The following is a 24114-nucleotide window of genomic DNA, read 5'->3' as shown; positions in this document are numbered from 1 at the left end:
CCTACAGCCTAGCACATCACAGGATCTCCTGAAATATACAGAAAGTGCTGGAGATATACAGGTCATTCAGCATCTGAAAACAGCAAAAGACAAGTTAAACTTCCACAAGCATACATTCACTAGAACTACAAGCATTTTAATACAGTTAGGAAAAATTGAGAGGGGCAGAACTCCAATCACAGAGAGGGAGTTAAGGAATTAAATTATGAGACTATTTAATAAAAAATTGTTAGGTGATAGAAAATGTCAGACAGGCAATGAAAGGACTTTAAAGTAAGGTGCAAATATTGCAGGCAAAGAGAAAATCGATGGAAAAAATCTGCAAGTGCACAAGTCTCCCTCAACTTGCCTTTCCAGGGGGCGGCACGGTAGCACAGTGGTTAGCACTGCTGCTTCACAGCTCCAGGGACCCGGGTTCGATTCCTGGCTTGGGTCACTGTCTGTGTGGAGTTTGCACATTCTCCTTGTGTCTGCATGGGTTTCCTCCAGGTGCTCCGGTTCATTCAGGAATGGGTAATTTTGCCTCCACAGCCGAATATTATTGGCAGCCACTGGGAGAGTTTTGAAAAAGTTCATGATTACCGTCTCTTCCATTGTGGGTACGACAAGTGTCTGTTAATCGTAGCCAACTCAAGGCATTGGCGTCAGTGACTCAGCCTCCTGGATAATGGTAGGCAATTTAACATGGCCAATCCACCTACCTCACACATTTTTGGACTGTGGGGGGAAACCGGAGCACCCGGAGGAAATCCACACAGACACGGGGAGAACGTGCAAACTCCTCAAATAACAATAAAGACAGCAGCATACTTACAGGGAGCATGATTCCTGACATGAGGAGATAGTGTTACATGTCATTGGCATCCTTCACTCCATTGCTTCCAATAATAACCGACTCTGGCTTAATGATCCTTATCTGTTTAACATCTGATAATTTTACTGAGATTAAAACATTGATGTTGATACTGTTATGACACCAAACTCCTGGGTTTATTGTTCATAAATAAAAGATCTTACAAGAAACAGAAAATGTTACAGGTTTTTAAAAATACAACACACAACAAAGTGGGACTCCTTAAGAAACAAATATTGGAATCAGTCATTGAGTAAGGATCTCGGTTAGGGAATAAGAGTCAAACAGAGCTGTGAAGATCTCCTCACTGTTAAAGTCTCTTCCTCAGTCACCCCAACTCTGAATAAACAGGTGAAGTCTTCTTGTATAACTGCAGTCACTGGAATGAAAGAGTAGAACAGAAAGCAGAGAGAAACACATTGCTGCATCTCCTGTTTGCATGTTACTTAGCCATGTCAATGAGGCTCTGAAGTGATGTTGGCACCCACGTTTTCTCTCCCTGTACAAAAACAACCCCTCTGTCAATGTAAATAACTATCCGCCCAAAGGTATAGAGCTGTTTCCCCTCATGGCGTTTGCCCATCAAAGGCATGAAGACAATATTGTGCTCCTCGGCCTTTGCCTGGATCAAGTCCTTGAAATTCATTGGTATGGAGGTTGAGCTGACACCAATGCCACGGTGTGCCATGTTCTCAGCCTCACGGCGCTCCTGCATTGCTTCGTACTGAAAGTCTCTCCGGCGCTCCGTGTGGGTGAGGTATGCAATGTTCTCCCGAGCTCCTGGCTGCATGTAACCACCTGTTTAAAAATAAAAGAAGAAAATCCTTTACTCTACATCCAAGGATTGACAAAATTCCTCTTGGCTAATTGCATACCATAGTGAAGGTTTTAACTATCCGGGCACACTCATTAAAACTTGGTCAAGACAGAAAGAGGAAAGTTTTGTTTTCCGCCCAGAAGCTAACAAAACTTGGAAATAAGTTGCCAAGAATTACATTGAAGTGAACAGTGTAAGAATACAGGTTTGTTACAACTTAAACAAGCTCAAACATTTACCAAATTTTACAAGCATGCTTTGCAACGCCAAGATCTTTTCACACCAAACTGCACTTCTGAATTCTGCAAGCCATCCGTTACCTTACCTACAGCAGAGGCCTGTGGATCAGGGAAAAGGTACTCTTGTCAATTCATAGGCCTGAGGCTCTCTATAGCACCCATAGTGCAATCTTGGCTGAAACCAGCTAACACATCCCTGAATGGGGGTCAAACCTAGGACTTTCTTGGTCTAATGGCTCCGGAACTTACTGAGTATCAACATCCTGGGGGTTACCATTGACCAGAAACTGAACTGGACTAACCATAAAAATACTGTAGCTACAAGAACAGGTCAGAGGCTGGGAATCCTGCAGCAAGTAAGTCACCTCCTGACTCTCCAAAGCCTTGCAGCTCGAGCAACAAAGCTCGACACCACCCAGGACAAAGCAGCTTGTTTGATTGGCACCACTTCAACAAACATTAACTCCCTCCACTATCAACGAACAGTGGAAGCAGTGTGTACCATCTACAAGATGCGGTGCAGCAACTCACCCAGGCTCCTTTGGCAGAGCCTTCCAAGCTCATGACTACTACCATTTAGAAGCACAAGATCAGCAGCCACATGGGAACACCACCACCTGGAAGTTCCCCTTCAAGTCAGTCATCATCCTGACTTAGAAATATATTGCCGTTTGTTTACAGTCGCTGGGTCAAAATACGGGAACTCCTTCCTCACAGCACTGTGGGTGGACCTATATCACAGGGACTGCAGCGTTTCAAGGCGGCAGCTCACCAGCACCGTCCAAGGACAATTAGGGATGGACAATAAATGCTGGCCAGGCCAGCAACGCCCACATCTCGTAAATACATTTAAAAAAAATTATTAATGGTTTGTAAGATGTTTTTATGTCTATAACATATTAAAATCTTATATCTGTGCACACTTCCTGTTAGATTTTCCATTATAAAATCTCTTCTTTTATCATGAAACTATCCAATGCAAACTGGTTATGCTGTAACTATACAGTCCTACTAGTGGAGGTGCAGAGGAAGGTGGGAGGGAAGATGTTCCAGGATACAGATAGGTTGCTGCTACAGAACACAACTGTATTGGGGTAATGGCATGGTGAGATTGGTCTCGAGGTATAAAGCATGGGTAGGGGGTATTGTAGTGGTGGCCTCAATGTCTATGAATTAGTCAGGAGTGTAGTTACAAGGTGTGGGAGCATTGAGTCTGTGGCAGCAGGGCCTGGTTTCACCAGCCTTGTAGGGTGTTCCCCACCTAGTGCAAGAAACCCTCTTAGGGAATTCCACCTCCACATGAAGAAAGTGGTAACTGAAAACTAATGTTAGGTTGGTTTGATGCTTTTAAAAGTGTTAACGATGCATTTTAAAAGCACCAAAGGGGCTGAACCAAGCTATATTTATTCCTGAATAATATGGAAAAGATAGATTTGTCAAGTCATATATCTTACTGCTGTTTGTGGGACCTTGCTGTGCACATATTGGTTGCTGCACTTCCAAACATTACAACAAAAATACACTTTAAAGGTACTTCACTGGTTGTAAAGGACATTGGGACAAGTCACAACGACTGCATTACTCCTTTGAAAGGATTTCAAAATCCTTGCTTTTCCTTTCTTGAACTCTTTGCTACATATAAGGCACATTTTTTCTCTTTCTTACTAGTCATTTTCGTGTCTCCATCTTTCTTTCCATTCCCAAATATGTGCTCTTCCCATCCTCACCTTCCGGAGAACATCCAGAAGTAACAAAACCAAGAGATGCTTACCAACTGTGGAGGTGACAGCCCGATTCATAATGTCCAGGGCTTCATTAAACTTCTCCTTGATCGTTGGGTGGGCCAATACCTGGTCAGAAAACATGGACTTCCAGCCCAAGTACCATTTAGTGACCTCTTCATAATTGGGACTGTTACTGAGCCAAGAACATAGCACCTGGACAGGAGAAAGGGGTAATTTGGGGAATTCAAAGGAGAATAAAGGTCACATATTAAAAGTTGCATTAAGCAGTGAAGAAGTAAGTTGTATGTGAAGCTAAAAGAAGGAATGACAATGAATTGTATAAACCATTTCATGCTTCCCCTCTTTGCATACAATTCTAATAATTCAATCCTTCCAATTTGTTCCAATGAACAGTAAACAAAGTTCTACTGCCAAACGTACCAATGACTGAGACAGAGAAAAGTAGGAAGTTGACATATTGCAGCTCGGTCATCACAAGACTCACCTGCAACCATTTTGGGAAGAAGTTTTTCTCAAGCAGTCCTATGAGGCTGGAAGGTGAGATCATGTCCTCCCAGTCCATCGCCCAGTGGAAGGTATCCATGTGTTGTTGGTGAGGATTGATCACAAACTCTGCTAAACACATCCCTGTCAGAGATCAGAAACAAACACAACTCTGAAACATATCCCTGTCAGGAGTTAGCAACAGCCACCCAGTGTCAAATTTCAAGTTGGAAAGGCTCTCTAAAAAGCCACCTTAATTTTTTGTGTTATTAATTTTCTCTTTTTTTGTAAATGGGCATTTTTGAAGCGAGGAGATTAGTGGTAAGTTTGGATGTTTAGCTACAATGACAGCACTCACACATGCAGCTTTAAACCAGAATGGTCAACAATTGCAAGAACATGGTAGTGCAATGGTTATGTTACTGAACTAGTAACTGAGAGTCCTCCAAGAATAATCCAGAGGATTCTCAATTCCCAGTTTGAGCATTTGAACTTCATTTTAATTAAATTTGTCAATAAAAAAAAATTCTAACAGTAAAAGTGACCATGAAGCTGTCAGACTGTTTAAATATCCAACTAATTCACTGATGCTCGTTTAGGGAAGGAAATCTGCCATCCCATATGTGACAGAAAACTAAAAGGGTTTTCTTTTTGTTCATTCATGGGATGTTGGCGTCACTGGCTGGCCAGCATTTATTGCCCATCCCTAGTTGCCTGAGGGCAGTTGAGAGGCAACCACATTATTGTGGCTCTGGAGTCACATGTAGGCCAGATCAGATAAGGACAGCAGATTTCCTTCCCTAAAAGACATTAGTGAATCAGATGGGTTTTTTCCGACAACCAATGGTTTAATGGTCATCAGAAGAATCTTAATTCCAGATATTTTTTACTGAATTCAAATTCCACCATTTGCTGTGGCAGGATTCGAACCCAGGTCCCCAAAATATTAGCTGAGTTTCTGATTAGCGGAGTTAATAATACCACTAGGCCATCATCTCTTCAATTTAAGATTGATTCTTGACTGCCTTCAAAGTGGTCTAGCAAGTCACTCAGTGAAATCAACCTGCTAGAAGACAGTCTGCCACAATATTATCAAAACAATAACCTTAAAAATAATTAAAATAACTCAGAGTCTCACCAATAAAATTTCTCAAAAAGAAATGAAATAGTTACAAGGAATGCTGGTGAATGGGAGTGGTTTGTAATTTGCTTCCTGTGACAAATTAACAGTGGGATGCATGCAGATAGTTTCCTAAAGCAGCATTCCTTCAACCCAACAAGGCACATGGGATGCTCAAATCAGTCTGAACAAAGCAGAAATAGAGAGAATATTGCCACTGGCAGGAGGGTTGGTAACAAGACGACACGGATTTAAGATAATTGGCAAAAGAACCAGAGGTGAGAGGAGAATTTTTCCTTTTAAATACAGCTGCTATGATTTTGGCAAGAAATTGGATACATAACAACTTGTATTTGTAAAGCTCCTTTAACATAGTGAAAAGATCCAAGGAACTTCAAAAGAGTGGCTATCAAACAAAAATTTGATGCTAAGCCACATATGTAGGTGTCAGGACAGCTTGGTCAAAAAGAGGTGGCCTTTAACTAATGTTTTACAGGGAGGGAGAAAGGTAGCAATGCCTCAGGAGGAAAGTCCAGAGCTTAGGGCCACAAAAGGTGGAGCGATGTAAATCAGAGATGTACAAGAGGTCAGAATTGGAGCAGCACAGATATCATGCTGAGTTGTAGGGCTCTAGGAGTTACGGATATAAAATGAGCCAGGTCATGAAGGGATTTGAAAACAAAAAAAGCAATTTTAAAGCTGAGACAGTGCAGACCAGAGAAAGTCTCGCGGTGAGTTAGGATTTGGACAGTAGAGTTTTAGATGAACTCAAAGTTTACTGAGGGTGTTCAGTGGGAGACTGCCCAAGTGAGCATTGGAATAGCCAAGTCCAGAGAGAAGAAAGGTATTGGTGAGGCATTCGACAGCTGATGAGCTGAAGCAGGGCAGAGACGGGCGATGTGATAGCAATGGAAGTAGACAGTCACTAATGGGAGAGGATTATGAAGTTTGGAGGCTCAGCTCAGGGTTAAATGGGATACTACGGTTGCAAACAGTCCGGTTTAGCCTCAGACAGTGGCCAGGGAGAGTGATAGAGTTGGTGTGTAGGGAATGGAGTGTATGATGTGTATCAAATGCAATGGTCATTTTGGAACCCCACCAATAACGAAGAATTAAAAAGAAAAGAAAATTGACCCCAATCTCTGGTTTTAAAGAGGTGCGCTGGGGGCGTGAGCAATTAACCTGTGTTCAGGAAGTGGCCCCTAATTTAAATATTTCAATGAGACCACGTGCCTCCAACTTTCGCTCTCTTACAGTTTTAACGCTGGTCAGCTGGATTTCCCCAAGCCTCAGGGAACCCAGCAACTCAAAGGATGCGACAACAGCTGGACAGAAAAATTAAATGTTTTTCCAGCGCTGATTTTACTTTCCCACTGGCCCAACAAGCCGACCATCACCCCTCCACACAACTGAGACCCCACAGTTACAACATCCCGTGATGCGCGACCCATGATCTCCAACACACACCTTCTGAAAGTTCAGTGATGGCTGATCAAGACAGTATCTATATTGAACTATGACTGGGTAAAACTGGGTTGTATTACCTGGAGATAAGGAGTTTAAAGGTTGATCAACATGTTGGAAATGTGAAGGAAATTAATTTAATAGGGAGGGAATTCAGAACAAAGGGCTAATAATGTTAATAGTGAATCAAATAATAACTTCTGTGCAAAAAAAAAGGACTGTGACAATTTGAAATAACTGCCATAATTGTAAATCAGTGGAAAGTATTTAAAAGAAAGATATGTACTAACTTTCACAAAGATATTGAGGAATTATGGGCCAAACTGGTCTGTCCCTATTTACATATTCACACTGCATCCCTAAGTTAAGGGCAAAAAAACTAGCTCGTGTTCACACTCAGCTCTCTATCTAATAACTTCTGTTGGTAAGCGCATATTTGCGGATGTCGGGACCAACCGGAAAGTGACTTGGTTGTGATGATCCCTGATAGTCAATTAACCTGCTGAAACTCAATCTTGGCTCAACACAGATATTAGCAAACTTGATTAAGGTGCTGAATGGCAATTGGCATCTGCAGAGTTGTACAGTACAAAGCGCCAGTATCTTAAAAAGTAGAATAAAACTGTTTAAATTGCGACATAAATTATATTTATACAGTTTCTCACCTAACTTTGGAACAATGTTTTTCAACATGAAAGCTTCCCAAGATCCTGGTGTGAACACATTCTTCCAGGGCAACAGGATCAGTTTTGCAGAAGAGTCACTGGGGTGCCACTTCTGCAATGCATTGGAAAGTTTGTTGCGGATGGGTGAATACAGGGGTTCCAGGCGCATCTGCATCAGTGGAAGCCATGGGTGAATCCAGGCGTGGATTGGCACTGTGTCTGTCAGCGGATTCCAGTTCTCAACCTAAAAAGAACACAGAGGTCTGTCTGATGAGTGATGGGGGCTGGAGTTACGTACCTTTTATTGATTTTTGCCTTTTCTTGATGCTGCACGAGGCCTTTCTCAGTAGTTATTCGGCTAATTGTTCTTCCAATCCCCAATATTTTCTTCTACCCCTTCTCCAGTTCCTTGACAACTGCTGGTTATTGAAATAAGGTCACCTCCTTGGCAACCTGATGGAACCAGATAATTAAAGGTACCTTAATGAGCCTTTCCCACTTTGCCATGCTCCATTTATGTTCTGACTTTTTCTATCCAATTTCTTCTCGACTCCTATCTGTCCCGATTATCTCTTCCTTTTCCTATTCGCTTCCCATTCCTCCACTTTGGATGTTTCTGGCATTTTCTTTGCTCTATTTCATTTTTTTTCTCTATTCATTTTCTTTTCCTTCTTGTGGTTTATAATTTGTTCTTTAATAAACTCGAACATTTTGAAAGTTGAAGTCAATATTTTTAAAGCTTACTTCAATAGTGTCACAAGTAGGCTTATATTAACACTGCAATGAAGTTACTGTGAAAATCCCCTAGTTGCCACACTCCGGTGCTTGTTCGGGTACACTGAGGGAGAATTTAGCATGGCCAGTGCACCTAACCAGCATGTCTTTCAGACTGTGGAAGGAAACTGCAGCAGCCAGAGGAAACCCAGGCAGACATGGGGAGAATGTGCAGACTCCGCACAGACAGTGACCCAAGCAGGGAATCAAACCTGGGTCCCTGGTGCTGTGAGGCAGCAGTGCTAACCACTGCACCACCCTGCAAAATATGCAAACATGCCTTGTAACATTAATAAGATATGGCTCCTACCTCACGCTGTAATTTAGGAAAGATCAACTGTTCAAGAATATTGTCCAGTATCCAGAGAGGGATTGCAGGCATCCAGTTCTCCAAGAAATCTACCATAGGAGCACAATTCCGGGGCAGCCACTGGGATACAACATTACGGACATATGGCATCCATACCTCCCACATCAACCTGAGAATGTGAAAAGGGGAAAAAAAAATAGGGACTGGGAATAGTTCACTCAACCCAAAGACCAAGTTTTCCAACACACTGTAAAACACTCATATTCCAGCCCCTCCTCAATTTCTCTCCCTTCCTTCCTCCATCTTCATTCTCTTAATATAATGAAACATCTCAGGGTGCTTCATGTGTTCAAACAACATTTAACACTGAGCCACGTAAGGAGATATTAGGCTAACTCTTGCATGATGAAAGCGGTTTTAATCTTGTGTAGAGAAATAATTCTGGATTTTATGCTGAACAGTTTTGAAACAACTTGAAATACAGTGGAAGCTGAGTTCAGAGACCAGTCCTGGTGACTTATCAACTTTAAATAGTGCCAGCCTTTCTAATACCTCCGCTTTATCAATTTTTAGTCAATCCAGTGTCTCAACAACCTCGTCTGTCTCCAGCAATGTAATGATGCCTATTCATGGGCTGGGATCCAAATGGTAATCAAATTGTTGGCCATCTGAAGGAGAACTGGTATCTGCAGCAGCTCAGCTAAGTCTAGAGCAGAGAATCAAACCTGGAACAGTCTAATGTGCTAATTTGAGGAACTACTCTTCCTTTAATTCTGATTCTGACTCATAAGAGTCTTGAACTGGCTGAAATAAAGTGTGTGTGAAGTCCAGTTTACCTTCACAACCTGAAAGCAATCAACATTTCTAATTATCACTCTAAAAGTTTTGATTATTCATTCTTACCTGTGGTAGGGGTCCAACGACAACACATCACACCCTCCATGCTGCAGCTGGTCTCGCTCTAGAAGTTTCCTCCACTTGGACATGACGTCTAAGCCATAATTGTTATCCTAAATGAAGAAAAGAAACGACGCAGATTACTCCAGCTTTTGTCCACATTGTGCTCAGTTCATCACTATGAGGGATGGATCCCTCTCTTCCTTATTTTCTACAGTGGCTATATCAGAAAACAAATCCCAACAAGTCAGGTCTAGCATGGAGCATCCCCTCTCTGTTGGAGGCTCATTTAATCTGAGGTCTAGAATTAAGTTTTATCGCATTACATTACCAAGTGCTCAAGGCAAGGAAAGGCATGGAATGGAATTTAATATATTCAGTCCTACGTTGATTATATTTGGCAAAATACGGGACCTTTTTGGTGTACGGACTCTCAGTCAATGGCATTCCTCTGCTGGCTGACTTCATTAACCTTCCTCCACCATGTGAATCTTGACAGTGAGCGTTGCCACGTTTTTCACCATGCATCCTGTCTTCATTAAACATCAGTGTAGACACACCTTTCACCAAGAGATGCTGGACAGCAATCACAAAAGTGTGAAGACTAACTGATTTTAAGTGGATCCTACAATCACAAAATTCTTTTGTATGGCTGCGGTTGAGAGTACTATTCTTTTTGGATATCTGTCCTGGTAGTGTTGTCTCAGGAAAGTAAACTTTTGAAGGGTACAGTATTGAGCCAGGAAGGGTATTTCTTGATTAAACCTGTTCTCAAAGAATTTTGATAAAACTTAATTCTAGACCTCAGATTAAATGAGCCTCCAACAGAGAGGGGATGCTCCATACTAGACTTGACTTGTTGGAATTTTTTTTCTGATATAGTCACTGTAGAAAATAAAGAAGAGAGCGTTATGAACAGTGAAAATCATCCTGGTCTCATTATTACTGCTGGTTGCGTTCAGGGAAAAGGCTACAGTCCCTTAGATGCAGGACAGATCGGTTCTTGAACTCGTTTGTGCCTTTTAACATTTAATAGGAGTTTGATGAATGGATGAGGATATGAACTCAGGGTGAGACTCGCTGATTATTTTAACGTACTAGAATAGACTTTAATATATTTTAATCAGTTAGATTTTCGTGATGGGGTTTTCTTCCTTTGAATGTTATCTTAATTTATAAATAATTTTGTTTTAATGAACGAGCTATGTACTCAAAATGAATTCCTGTATGGACAATAAGGTGAAATTGGATTGATTTCCCTTTCTTGTTAGCCCCATAGGCAATGGGGACTTCAAACCAATGATCATCCTAGTGTGTTGCCCAGGACCATAATGGGTATGATGGGCATGATAATTACTCACGTTTGTGGTGGTAGTCCTTACCTGCAAAGGATTCCAAGTCTTAAAGTATTCTTTCAGCAGTGGAAATACAATGGCAATGGAGAGCTCTGCAAGGTCAAACATTTTGTACTCCTCAAAATATTTCTCCTGCAGCATCTCAAAGATTTTTGCACATTCTTCCAGGGTCAATGGATTGTCACAGTTCGGCTGAAGTCTCTTCTCACAGTCCTCCACAATCTGTAAGATGCTGCTGAGCTTGTCTATGATCTTATCCTCATGGGCGAGGATTTCGGAGAGCTTCTCATTCTCATGGGAGAGGTTGACCACCATGTCCCTCTCATACTGCAGCTGACGATCATTCTGGATGATCTCTTGCTCGGTCATTTCAATGAGCAGTTGCAGGTTGTGCTCCAGCTCGGGGAGGGAAAAGCCCTCTGACTTGGCATCTTTAACTGGGGACTGCGTGTCATCAGGAATATCATGCTTCTGGTTCATCTGACTGTAACTGTAATAGACTTTCTGCTCCTTTCCCGTCATGTCTATAACCTACACGAAGAATTAGAAAGTTAAAAAGTCACAATGGCTCAATTTCAATCCAAGTCATAACCAACTAATCAGGTGTCAACTAGTTTCACTAACTTTGACCTCACACAACACACATTTTCAGATCCAATTAAACAAGCAGGTGTACTTCATCACTAGTTGTAAGAAGTTGTCCGCTATGTTTCAGTCATCTTAATCTGATTACATAGTAATATTAGGTCAAGATTAGTTAACAAGAGTGTCTACCACTATGTGTGTTTTCAGATGTTCAGGGAATTGGTAGCAGATATTACTGACATTAAAAAACATTCATTTTTTCAAAATTCATGGGTTATGGTGTCACTGATTGGGCCAACATTTATTGACCATCCCTATTTGCCCTTGAACTGAATGGCTTGCTAGGCCATGATGTGGAGATGCCGGCGTTGGACTCGGGTAAGGCCATTTCAGAGGTATTTAAGAGTCAGCACATTGCTGTGGATCTGGAGTCACATGTCAGATTACCTTCCCTGATGCACATTAGCGAACCTGCTGGGTTTTTACAACAATCGACAATGGTTTCAAGGGCATCATTAAAGACTTTTAACCACAGATTTTTACTGAATTCAAATTTCACTTTCTGCGTGGTGGGATTCGAACCCGGGGTCCCAGAGCAGTACCCTGGGTCTCTGGATTACTAGTCCAGTGACAATACCACTGCACCCCTATATACTGAGTCTTTGTGAAAAAGATTATTAAAAAGGGGAAATCCATGATTTTTAAAAATTTATTCATGGGACATGGGCGTCATTGGCTGACCAGCATTTATTGCCCACCCCTTGTTGCCCTTGAGAAGGTGGCGGTGACAACTGAGTGGCTTGCTAGGCCATTTCTGAGGGCAGTCGAGAGTCAACCACATTGCTGCAGCTCTGGAGTCACATGTAGGCCAGACCAGGTAAGGACGGCAGAGTTCCTTCCCTAAAGGACATTAGTGAACCAAATGGGTTTTCCTGACAATCAATACTGGTCATCAGTAGATTCTTAATTCCAGATTTTTTTTATTGGCTAGATTCAAACCCAAGTCCCCAGAACGTTAGCTGAGTTTCTGGATTTATAGTGGAGCGATAATACCACTAGGCCATCGCCTCATAATTTGTTGTTTACCACACGTGGGCTGACTTCCCTGCCATTACCACACATGCACACCAGTTCAAGGAGTATCCCAGCGTGTGAAAAGGAGTAACCCTGGATTTCCACTGTTTTTTCACACCACAAAGCATTCTAACAGGCAAATGGACAAAAACAGGAAGCACCCTCCTGTAACACAAGCCAGCTTACAAATGTGATAATGTTGCAGGAGCATTGCAATAAAACCCACCTGTTATTTTCCTGCCTTTACACTAGGTGCAAACATTATCTATACAAACAGACATACAGTATTATTGGCCACTGAGTAGTTTATGGAAGAAGGCTTCAAGCGCCAAAAAAAAAATGTATTTAACCATTTTTTTAAAAGTTCTATTTCCTGTTGGCATGTAGACAACAGTGAGCCTTCGTGCAGTTGTCTTATTTTCTCTCCAGCAATAGTTTATTTTCCAAAGCTTATGCGAGGTGGATGACCAACGAGGCAATGTCAGGCTAGTTTCATGGCAGCTGGTCTCTGCCAACACCTGCAAATCCACATCTGCAGACAGGGGTTACCAGATCTCTCCTCAGTTGATCCTTAATACATGCAGTGGCTCCAGCTCTGAAGGTAAGTTAAGACAACAGGCTCAAAAGTATGGTCTAACTAATCATCATGCTAGAGATTCACCCAGGGTACATGTTACAAGACATGAAAAAGGCATGGTTGGGTGATATGAACTTTTTAAAAATCTGGAATTAAGAACCTACTAATGACCATTGTCAATTGTCCAAAAAGCTCATCTGGTTCATTAATGTCCTTTAGGGATGCAAATCTGCTGTCCTTACCTGCCAAGTCCAATTATGCAACCTTGGATGCCACCAACCACATTAGTAGGCACCATCACACCGAGTTGATAACGACTGTCTTTGCATCTTCAGAGTCAACAGAAATTCATTTGCAGAACTGTACCACCTGCGATAAACTTTTAAGCTCCTGAGGGATATTGATAAGGTGAACGTGGAGAGGAGGTTTCCTCTTGTCAGAGAATGTAGAACGAAGGAACAATTGTTTAAAAATAAGGAGTTACTCATTTAAAAACAGAAATTATGAGAATTTGTTTTCTCCGAGGGTCTTGAGTCTCTGGAAATCTCTGTCTCATAGGCAGTGAAAGCAGAGATTTGAATATTTTAAAAGCAGAGCTAGATAGATTCTTGATTGACAAGAGGGTATCAATAGGCAGGAATGTGGGATTGAAGTTACAAGCAGATCAGCCATGATCTTATTGAATGATGGAGCAGACTTGAGGGGTCGAGTGGCCTACTCCTGCTCCAAATTCGTATGCATTTTGCAAACATCACAGTATCAGCTCAGTGCCAGTTAGCTGTAGCCACAGCCTTGATTATAACTCCTGTCAGCTACACTAATACTCAGTTTGTGGAGATGATGCTAAGGAATAGCAGAGAGCAAAACAATAGTGCCCAACGTTCACAGGTCTACATCCAATCAAAAATTATATATGGAAATGTCTAAACATTTGCGGATATGGGGAAAGCCCTTTCCCATGCACCTTGACTTGTGAAAGTTCTGTCTGAGGCGTCGCCATTTTCCTGCCCAGACTCGTTGCTCCCTTTGCTTTAAGTTCCTCCACAGTTTTGAAGCTGTACTTGGGTTTCTTCTTTCCACCTGTGGGATCCTTCCGCCACTGGCTCATCTCCTTCTGAAAATCCTGCACACAAAGGGTTAATTAGTCACTGGGTACTGACCGCCCTTCATTATTGACAGACTGGGAAACATCCCTTCAACTGTCATCCACTTCAGAGATCCAGTCATGTGAATCCCAACTCGATTAACCCCCAAATTTCATCTAGGGACCAGGTACCAAGCAGTGGCTCATTGTGCATGAGGCAGACAATTAAAACTGCAGGGGTGGGGTATGTTAACCTGACACTGGCAGAAGCCCAGGTGCCGTCTGCCAGCCAATGCTCTCAGCTGCGCACAAACTGCCCACTGTATTTCTGACATTACAACAGCGACTGCCATTCAAAGGCACTTCACCAGCTTTGGACACAGTGAAGTCATGAAAAGTGCTAAATAAATCAAGTTTTCTTTTGGCAAAGGAAAGAAAAGATAACTCTCCCCAATCCTGCTTCCCCACCACCCAACACCGTTCCCCCCCCTGCCCCCCCCAACCCCGCTCCCCCCCCCGCCCCCCCCAACCCCGCTCCCGCCCCCCCCAACCCCGCTCCCGCCCCCCCCCAACCCCGCTCCCGCCCCCCCCAACCCCGCTCCCGCCCCTCCCCAACCCCGCTCCCGCCCCCCCCAACCCCGCTCCCGCCCCCCCCAACCCCGCTCCCGCCCCCCCCAACCCCGCTCCCGCCCCCCCCAACCCCGCTCCCGCCCCCCCCAACCCCGCTCCCGCCCCCCCCCAACCCCGCTCCCGCCCCCCCAACCCCGCTCCCGCCCCCCCCAACCCCGCTCCCGCCCCCCAACCCCGCTCCCGCCCCCCCAACCCCGCTCCCGCTCCCCCCAACCCCGCTCCCGCTCCCCCCAACCCCGCTCCCGCTCCCCCCAACCCCGCTCCCGCTCCCCCCAACCCCGCTCCCACCCCCCCAACCCCGCTCCCGCCCCAAAACCCTGCTCCCCCCCGCACCCCGCTCCCCCCCCCAAAACCCAGCTCCCCCCCACCCCCCCACCCCAAACCCCGCTCCCCCCCCCCCCCAAGTAAACAGTACAAGACTTGACACACAGCAGCGCATAATGCTTCTCGAAAAAGGATGCATGAATTTTGATGGGAAAGGTAAAAGGGTAAAAACAAATCCTCTTATTTAGGGTTTTTACTGACACTTTTCACATTTCTGAAAATCATCCAAGCTATGGCTACTGTAAGCAGGTACGAATGTCGATTAGTAACCAGACAACATGAAATGGGCATTACAGGGAGGCACCACTTCAACTATTTTCCCCCAGTCAACTAACTGAAGTTATTTTATTGGGAAATGGGTCACTTGTTGGTCCAACTCTAAGTATTATTCCAATGCACTCTTAGCCAGCCTCCACATTCACACTCTGCAAACTTGAAATCATGCAACACTCTGCTGCCCTTACTTCACACTACCCAGTGCCCCTATTAATCATGTGCCCACTGAACTACATTGTTTCCCAGTTAAGCAACTCAATTTTAAAAGTTTCATCTTTATTTTCAAATCTGTTCATGCTCTTGCCCCCTAGTCTTATCCCAGAAACCTCCAAGATCCCTTAATCCTGTCTGCTTGAGCAACCCTGATGTTAGTTCCTCCACTATTTTTCGTCGTACCCTCAGTTACCAATGCTCTCAATTCTGGAATTCCCTCTCTATACCTCTAATGCTCAGGCTGGAGTTTTACCACCTCTGGGGTGGGCGAGGCTCGCTGAACGGAAATCTCCGTTGGCCTTGGGCGGGATTTTACGATTCTTACTCTTTGACTAAGATTTTGTTCATCTGCCCATATATATCCTTATGTAGTTTGTGTCAAATGTTGCATTATAACACTCCTGTGTAGCACCTTGCAATGTTTTATGATGTTGACAGTGCTATGTAAATACAAGTTATTATTACTGTGTGGTATCTTACTACAAACTGCCCCTTTATTCACCAGTGCAACACTAAGCATTAAATGCCAAAAGAAGTTTGATTTACAGGCATGGTTGATGTAGATACACATACTTGTCCTTTGTACTTCTAGACTGGGGCCAGGGTCAGGTGAGGGGGAGACCGCAGAAAGTAATTATTCAGAGTCTCTCAACTAAATTGCTTTCCATTGACCATACTCAGAAACGCACGTGCATGATTGGAAGAAAGATCAAAATTGAACTATCTGGAACAGCTCCTTCGGAAAAAGGGAAAAATTGTGGATTTGATACAAAAAAAACCATACAGATAACGGGACAAGAGTTATATTATTCCAAACCTCGTCTGCTTCTTCATCAGAATCAACAATGGGAAAATCCTTCAGTGACTGTTCTGTTCGTTCAGACCCATAAGCTCCAATTGCTCCTTTCCCCTTCCTCATCTTTGCCTCAATTGGTGCCACAATTCCTGCAGAGCAACAGAAACAGCATTACTAACAACATGACTACACAACTCCTAAATCCACAAACTGGGCAAAAGATTAAATTGCATGGTTTGGAGCTGATGAAACTATGGAACTGTCACGCTCAGGATGGCAACTTGTTTAGGTTGCACTGTGAAGAATACCAAGTTAGATTGGGTGGTGGGGTGAGATTGCGGCAGCTGCAGGGATGAATTTAATCATTTCTCAGGAAATTAAATGGATGGAAGCATAATAATAGTTCCACATTCCATTGGAGTACTCATCAGTATCCATCAGAAGAACAGCACATTCACCCAGAGACCTGCGTGGCAGCCCAGCGGATGGGCACAGCTCTTGCCAACTTTCCCTAATGAACGCAATACATTTTATGAAATTAGTTACAGACAGAGAATTATCGCTAAAGTTACTAATAACTTTCTGATAACTGTACCTTGTGCATTCTTCCCAAGACCTCTGCCAGGTACGTAACCCATCTTCTGCAGCAGTTTCTGTCCAATCCCTTTGGTGTGTTTTTCCCAGGTGCCAATTTCCTGGTTTGTTCGATGTCCTCCGGTGAATCCTTTCGAACTAGATTTGAAAAAGCCACCCTGAGGAAAAAAAATTGATAAGTAAAAACTGAGGTCCCTGAACCAAATCTGGGGGATCAATATGCAACCTGACTTCATGGGAGGGGATGTCGTGAGGTAGGGGAAGAATACATATGTCCACTGAAAGAATCTGGAAAGAAGTGTACAAAGATTCTGCCCAGCGAAAGTGAGTTTTTTGGTGCCTGGAAAGTAAGTATTTAATGTTTTATTCAACCACTGCAGCTGGATAAATAGCTAATCGCGATGCATGACTATTTCAGTGAACAATACCAGTTACCCAATTGTCTAAAAAACAAATAAAGCACACATGATGTTACCATTTGCCCGATGTAAACAAATAGCTGACAACTGTTTTCGTGTGAATCTTTGTTTCAAAAGCTTCAAATTTATTGGATTTTAGGAAAACAACTTTAAATACTACCATATCCTGACTAAATATACTTTTTGACTTTCACTGAAAACAATGATTGTTTTTGAGTTTATAATAAAAGCAAACAAGGCTCAGGTTCACTAATCACCCTCAACACTCTGTCTCCCGACTAAAGTCAAAATTGAACAGTTAATAATTTAGATGTGAAACCTAACCAGAAAGACACAATAATACACAATGCATCACATGGTATAGAATTCTTGTCCAAATATGGTTACTCCAGGCAGCTGGAAAAGTCAGATATCTACACAGAATGTTCAGGGCAGCAGAAAAATAATCCCACAGACATATCTCAAAGAACTTGCTTAAAATTCAATTGAAATTTGAGGTGAGATTTTCTTAGCCCTTAAAATACACGGTTCAAAAATGTTTTTTTCTCCAAATATGAAATATAACATAAAACCATTGCTGGAAATAGGGCTCAATCTGCCTGACTTCATAGAATCTACAGCCCATCGAGTCTGCACCGACAACAATCCCACCCAGGTCCAATCCCCGCAACTCCACACATCCACCCTCCTCGTCCCCCTGACACTAAGGGGCAATTTAGCATGGCCAATCAACCTAACCTGCACATCTTTGGAGTGTGGAAGGAAACCGGGGCACCCGGATGAAACCCACGCAGACACGGGGAGAACACGTAAACTCCACACAGACAGTGTCCCAAGGCCGGAATTAAACGCAGGTCCCTAGCGCTGTGAGGCAGCAGTGCTAACCACCGTGCCAATGTGCCGACTTGAGTTGCATGATGTTGGCTAACCCATCACTGCCATCATGACTGGAAAAAGCTGCCAGAAGTAGTAGAGGTGGGTACAATTTTGTCTTTTAAAAAGCATTTAGACAGTTACGGGATAAGATGGGTATCGAGGGATATGGGCCAAATGTGGGCAATTGGGATTAGCTTAGGTGTTTAAAAGAATAGGGCGGCATGGAGAAGTTGGGCTGAAGGGCCTGTTTCCATGCTGTAAACCTCTATGACTCTATGTCTTTTGATGAATCAACATCCAATCACAGCTACTTAGTGACATGCCCAGGCCTTTGACTGAATACTTACAGTTTTCAGTTTCTTTGGTGCAAAGTCTTTTGGAAAATCTTCTCGCTTAGTTTTCTCCTCTTCAGAGTCATCAGAGTCCTTCTCTTCCTCATTTTCTTCGGCTGCAGGTCGACGGATTCCAGCACTGATGAAATTAACTGGCGCAGTGTAATCTTTGGAACTATGGAAACAGTGCAGATATGGCCAAGTTTAGATACAGCAAAAAAGTTATTGTACACTGCATTCAAAAGTCTAACTGCCGTTCTTTAAATCCAACGTACAGCTACTAGCATCTGAAAGCGAGCACACAAGAAAATCAAGATAGGAAACACACAGAAATCTGAACACAAATGCTGCCATGTTCCGAAAAGATAAACCCAATTGAATTTCTGAATAATTAGCTATGCTGCAATTGCATCTATCTAACTGGGCTGCGGAGGACCAGTACTGAACACATCCTAACCGGTGAATGGACATCTATATACTGACCATTACAGCAGGAGTTAAATAGTCCAAAATCAATGAGCCATCACAGGTGAATTGCCAAAGTCTTCCAGGCCTCACCAGTGACAAACACAGTGGCTGCCTATTCATACCAAAGGCTACAGACATAATTCTTCCACGAACAAACTGTACTGGTCTGGTGACAATCAATGCCACAGTGACTGAGCACAACCCCGGACCCAGATTTAAGTTTAAATGTATTTCGTTATTCGTCACAAGTAAGGCTTACATTAACACTGCAATGAAGTTACTGTGAAATTCCCCCAGTCACCACACTCTGGCGTCTGTTCGGGTCAATGCACCCTAACCAGCACGTCTTTCAGAATGTGGGAGGAAACCGGAGCACCCGGAGGAAACCCACGCAGACACGGGGAGAACATGCAAACTCCACACAGACAGTGACCCAAGCCGGGAATTGAACCCGGGTCCCTGGCACTGTGAGGCAGCAGTGCTAACCACTGTGCTACCGTGCCGCCCCTTCTCCACTCGACCAACTCTTGATTTTGGTCAGAAAGAGAAATGGTGAGACTTGGTCCCAACAATGATCGTGGCAAAATACTTCCAATCCTTAAAATGGTAGCCAGGGTCTTTCAATACCTCACAGCTACTGGTTACAAAATAGGATGAAAGGATGTCAGAATCATCTCACCCGGACAGCACCCGTCATCCAACAGTGCAAGAAATGGATAGGGGAGTCCAACAAACGAGAAACTGAAAAATATGTTCCTACTTCTGCCCTAGCTACGTTAACTGGTCTAAGCCTAGGCTGGAGCAATTGCATCTTGAGTCTATCAATGCAATTTGGCAAGAAAGTTGAGGTGCATAAATAAGTTGTCTGATAAATCAAGGGTTTTAGAACTCTCTAATGGTTCATCTCATTTAGAGAATAACCAAGCCATAAAGTGCAGGAAAGTCCCCGATTTTATCATTGATCTGGGTTTATTGAGCAATCCTTTGCTGCGCCATGGGAAAATTCTCCACTCGTTCGAATCAATCATCTCAGTCCCAGGACATTGTTACAGGAGTTTGTAAATGTAGTGTCCCAAGTCCACCCATCTTCATCTGCTTTATCAATGTCTTTCCTTTCATTATACTGTCAGAAGTGGAGACGTTCACTGACAATTGCATAATATTCAGTACCCTTTGAGACTCCTCAGATACATCCACGCCATATGCAGCAAGACCTGTATTCAGGATTCGGCTGATAAGTGGCAAATAACTTTCGCACAAGTGGCAGGCAATGACCATCTTCAATTAGAAAGAAATAAACCATCTCTCCATGACATTTAATTATATCACCTTTGCCGAATCCTCCACTATAAATGTCTTGAGGATTACCAATGACCAGAAACTGATCTGAATCAGATATATAAATACTGTAGCTACAAATGTAGGACAGAGGCTAGGAATTCTGTGGTGAAAAACTCACCTCCTGATCTCCTAAAGCTTGAAGACAATCTACGAGGTACAAGTCAGGAGTGTGATGGAATACTCTCCATTTGCCTGGATGAGTGCAGCTCCAACAACACTCAAGAAGCTCGACACCACCCAGGACAAAGCAGCCCACTAGATAGATGCCCCATCCGCCACCAACGCACAGTGGCAACAATGTACATCGTCTACAAGATACAACTCACCAAGGCTCTTTCAACCGAACCTTCCGAACTTGCGGCCACTACCAAGAGAAGGAGAAAGGTAGCAGATACACCACCTGCAAGTTCCACTCCAAGCCACACACCATCCTGACTTGGAAATCTATCACTTTTCCTTCGCTGTCACTCAGTTAAATTCCTCAAACTCCCTCTCAAACAGCACTGTGGGTGTTCCTACAATACATTGACTGCAGCAGTTCAAGAAGGTTGGCTCACCATCACCTTCTCAAGGGCAATTAAGGATGGGCAATAAATGCTGATCTAACCAACATCACATGAATGCATACATATTTTAAAAGTCATGATTTGTTGATAAATAAATGTTCACAGTTAGTGAAAGCACCGAGCTGGATTACCGTTTCCCCCCAAAGCTTGGCCTCTCATCATCAGAGTCATTCTCAGCCCACATGCCATAGATCGCATCCTCCTTTGTCTGTCGGTGGCGCACGCGGTCTGGGTTGAACTCGTTTTCCAAGTCCCAATCTGAAATCTCAAAGCGCTCCATTTCCACCTCATCGTCATCCTGGTCTTTCCCGTACAGATGTGACATCGACATTTTTACCTGCCAGATAATAAAACCAACAAGGAGACAATAAACATGGTGTTAACAGCATTTCGTTACAAGAACCAAATCTATCAACTTCCGCTCAAATATCCCTTTTGCTGCAATATTTAAATCCCAAGACTGATCATTTTTGATCAGTAAAAATTGAGGCCCAATATTTCGTAAAATAAATAAAGTACATCACAAGTGATTGGATTCTGAATGAAAACAAAAATTGCTAGAAATGCAATGCTGGTCACTGAGCATCTGAGGCACAGAGATGTATTAATACAGTGAAATCTTGATGTGCCAAACTCACGAGACAAAATTCCACTTGTGTCAATGTTATCCACCATTCCCACTGGAAGATTAGCAACAGCCACTGAACGATGCCTGTGATTAGCCAAAATTCCAGTAGTTGAACTGGTTTAGCTGAAATTTTTCCAGCAAGGAAAATAATTCCAAATCAAATTACAAAAGGGATGCTTCCCCCAATATGCCGGACTGACCAGAATGGAGTGTTTAGACCAAGCACGTTCAAATATGAAATGCTGGACAAGCCTTCATTTCACATCAAAATTTCTCTCTGAAGTGACATGCAAGCATGTGAATGTGGCAAAACCTGTAGGAAAGTTAAACGCCCACTTGCTCACCCACCTATTTCCCAGGAGAACACAGCAAAGGTCTTACAGATACTCTGGGATTTCGGACTGCCGCACCGAAACATTTAAGACCTGCTGGGTTGCATTGATGACATCGCAGATTGTACTGCACAAGTCTGAAAACAGCACACGAAGCAACAAACAATAACAGACTTCTTCCAATGCTAAATCCAATCCTTTTCCAAGGCTAAACCCCCAGCTTTTTTCCAAGGATGACATGTGGCACCATGTGAGATCTGCAGCTATCACAAGTTCTGTTTAACTTGAATTTTAGGGCTGAACCCTGTAATTTGACTCATCAAACGTTTACTGTAATTAGCTGATAAAGAGTTTCAATCGAAATCTCGTTATTCTTTCCATTTAAAATGCCAATCAACCTGATGTCTTCCATTTCCTGATATTTATTATCAGGGGATTTTCACTGTTACTTAATTGCTGTATTAATGTAAGCCTATTTCATAGAATCCTACAGTGCAGGAGGCCATTCGGCCTATCAAGCCTGCACCGACCACAATACGACGCAGGCCCTATCCCCATAACCCCATGCATTTACCCTGCTAGTCCCGCTGACACTAAGGGGCAATTTAGCATGGACAATCCCCCTAACCCGCACATCTTTGGACTGTGGGAGGAAACCAGAGCACCTGGAGGAAACCCACGCAGACACGGGGAGAATGTGCAAACTTCACAGCATACTTGTGACAATAATGAACAAAAACATTTGCTGATTCTTTTTAATCACAGATGTCACAATAAAAGGAATTTCTTGGCTACGAGTTGCAAACAGTACTATTGCCAGTCTATGTTCAGAAATAAATTGAAATACAGTCTACTCCCAGCTATTTCTTTTAATCCCTTTGTTGGAAACGCCAAGGGAAAAGAACAAAGGGATACACGGACAGTTAGGTTTTTAAACAAGAGTGCAGGGTTTGGACCTAAAGTTACAAGTAACCTAGAGAGAAAGGCAAAACACCCAACCTACAAAAGAGTAAGGGTGCATGGTATAGCATTTTACCCCACATTTTTTAAATTTGATTTATCACATGTATTAGTATACAGTGAAAAGTATTGTTTCTTGTGCGCTATACAGACAAAGCATACCATATATAAAAGGAAAGGAGAGTACAAAATGTGGTATTACAGTCATAGCTGGGGTGTAGAGAAAGAAAAACTTAATATAAGGTAGGTCCATTCAAAAGTCTAATGGCAGCAGGGAAGAAGCTATTCTTGAGTCGGTTGGTTCACGATGTCAGACTTTTATATCCTTTTCCTGACTGAAGAAGGAAGAGAGAATGTCCGGGGTGCATGGGATAAGATGTTGAATTGAAGCATTGTTACAGAGCTTGAAAGAGTTAGAGTAGTTTTAAAACCATAGGACGATATTAAAAGACAAAATTAGAGAGTATGCTGGGCACAGTTCGCAAGAAGTCACCACGTGCCTGTGCCATCTTGGAGTCAGAGATTCTATTAAGTAAGTGCAATTTGTTATGACGGTTCCTTATAGGTTCACTTGTCAAGTGGCAAGTGGTTAAAGATTTCTAACTAGCCCTGTCCCACCAAATTTCATCCTGCTTTCAACAAGTTTGGACACAGAAAGATGTCTCACAACACCAGGTTAAATTCCAACAGGTTTATTTGTAATCACGAGCTTTTGGAGCGCTGCTCCTTCATCAGGTGAGATCAACAAGATTGGAGATAGCATATTTGAAAGAAAGAACGATGATATCAGGTTCAGCTCATGAGGGTCTCCAAGGTTATGTCATTACATTAGTAGATATTGGACATAACGGCCTCTCTCCTAACCGTAAGACATTCAGTAAGAAGTCTCACAACACCAGGTTAAAGTCCCAACAGGTTTATTTGGAATCACGAGCTTTTGGAGCGCTGTTCCTTCCTCACCTGGTGTTGTGAGACTTCTTACCGTGCTCACTGCTAACCATGAGACGCTCAGGCCATTTACAGGGGTGGCCATCAGCACACGACATGTAAGGTCTCCGCCTGGGCGAAGCGGGGCCTGTGCGGCTCCGACAACCATCCAGCGGAATGTATTGCGGTGAAATCCGCCAGCGGGACTTACCGCACTCCCGCAGCCGGCCCCGAAGCGGCTGCTTTCTCCCCGCTTTGAGTTAAATCGATTTGTTTTTCCTCTCCGGACCCGGCGGTGCTAGGGCGCCATCTTGAGATGAAGTGCCCGGCGCGAGTTTCCGCTGCTGGGAAACATGGAGCGCGCACAAAGGTTCCGGCCCGGCATTGGGG

At 43.3% G+C, this 24114-nt stretch overlaps 1 protein-coding gene across 1 annotated transcript; it reads right to left on the bottom strand.

The window, feature by feature from the left end:
* Positions 1-914: 914 nt before the first annotated feature.
* On the bottom strand, positions 915-24064 carry tfip11 (tuftelin interacting protein 11). Its single transcript, XM_078227380.1, has 13 exons — positions 23936-24064; positions 21009-21214; positions 18518-18677; positions 16877-17033; positions 16303-16430; positions 13923-14081; positions 10750-11253; positions 9374-9480; positions 8471-8639; positions 7387-7630; positions 4139-4281; positions 3681-3846; positions 915-1651 (listed from the first exon to the last, which is right to left on the bottom strand). Exons 2-13 carry the CDS (start codon positions 21206-21208, stop codon positions 1296-1298), a joined length of 2493 nt encoding a protein of 830 aa, XP_078083506.1. The 5' UTR covers positions 21209-21214; positions 23936-24064; the 3' UTR covers positions 915-1295.
* Positions 24065-24114: the final 50 nt, after the last annotated feature.

This window comes from Mustelus asterias, chromosome 13 (assembly GCF_964213995.1).
Source record: "Mustelus asterias chromosome 13, sMusAst1.hap1.1, whole genome shotgun sequence".
In the NCBI taxonomy this organism is placed as follows: Eukaryota; Metazoa; Chordata; class Chondrichthyes; order Carcharhiniformes; family Triakidae; genus Mustelus; species Mustelus asterias.
The sequence above is the reverse complement of the archived record's forward strand: the minus strand, read 5'-3'. Positions and strand labels throughout refer to the sequence as shown.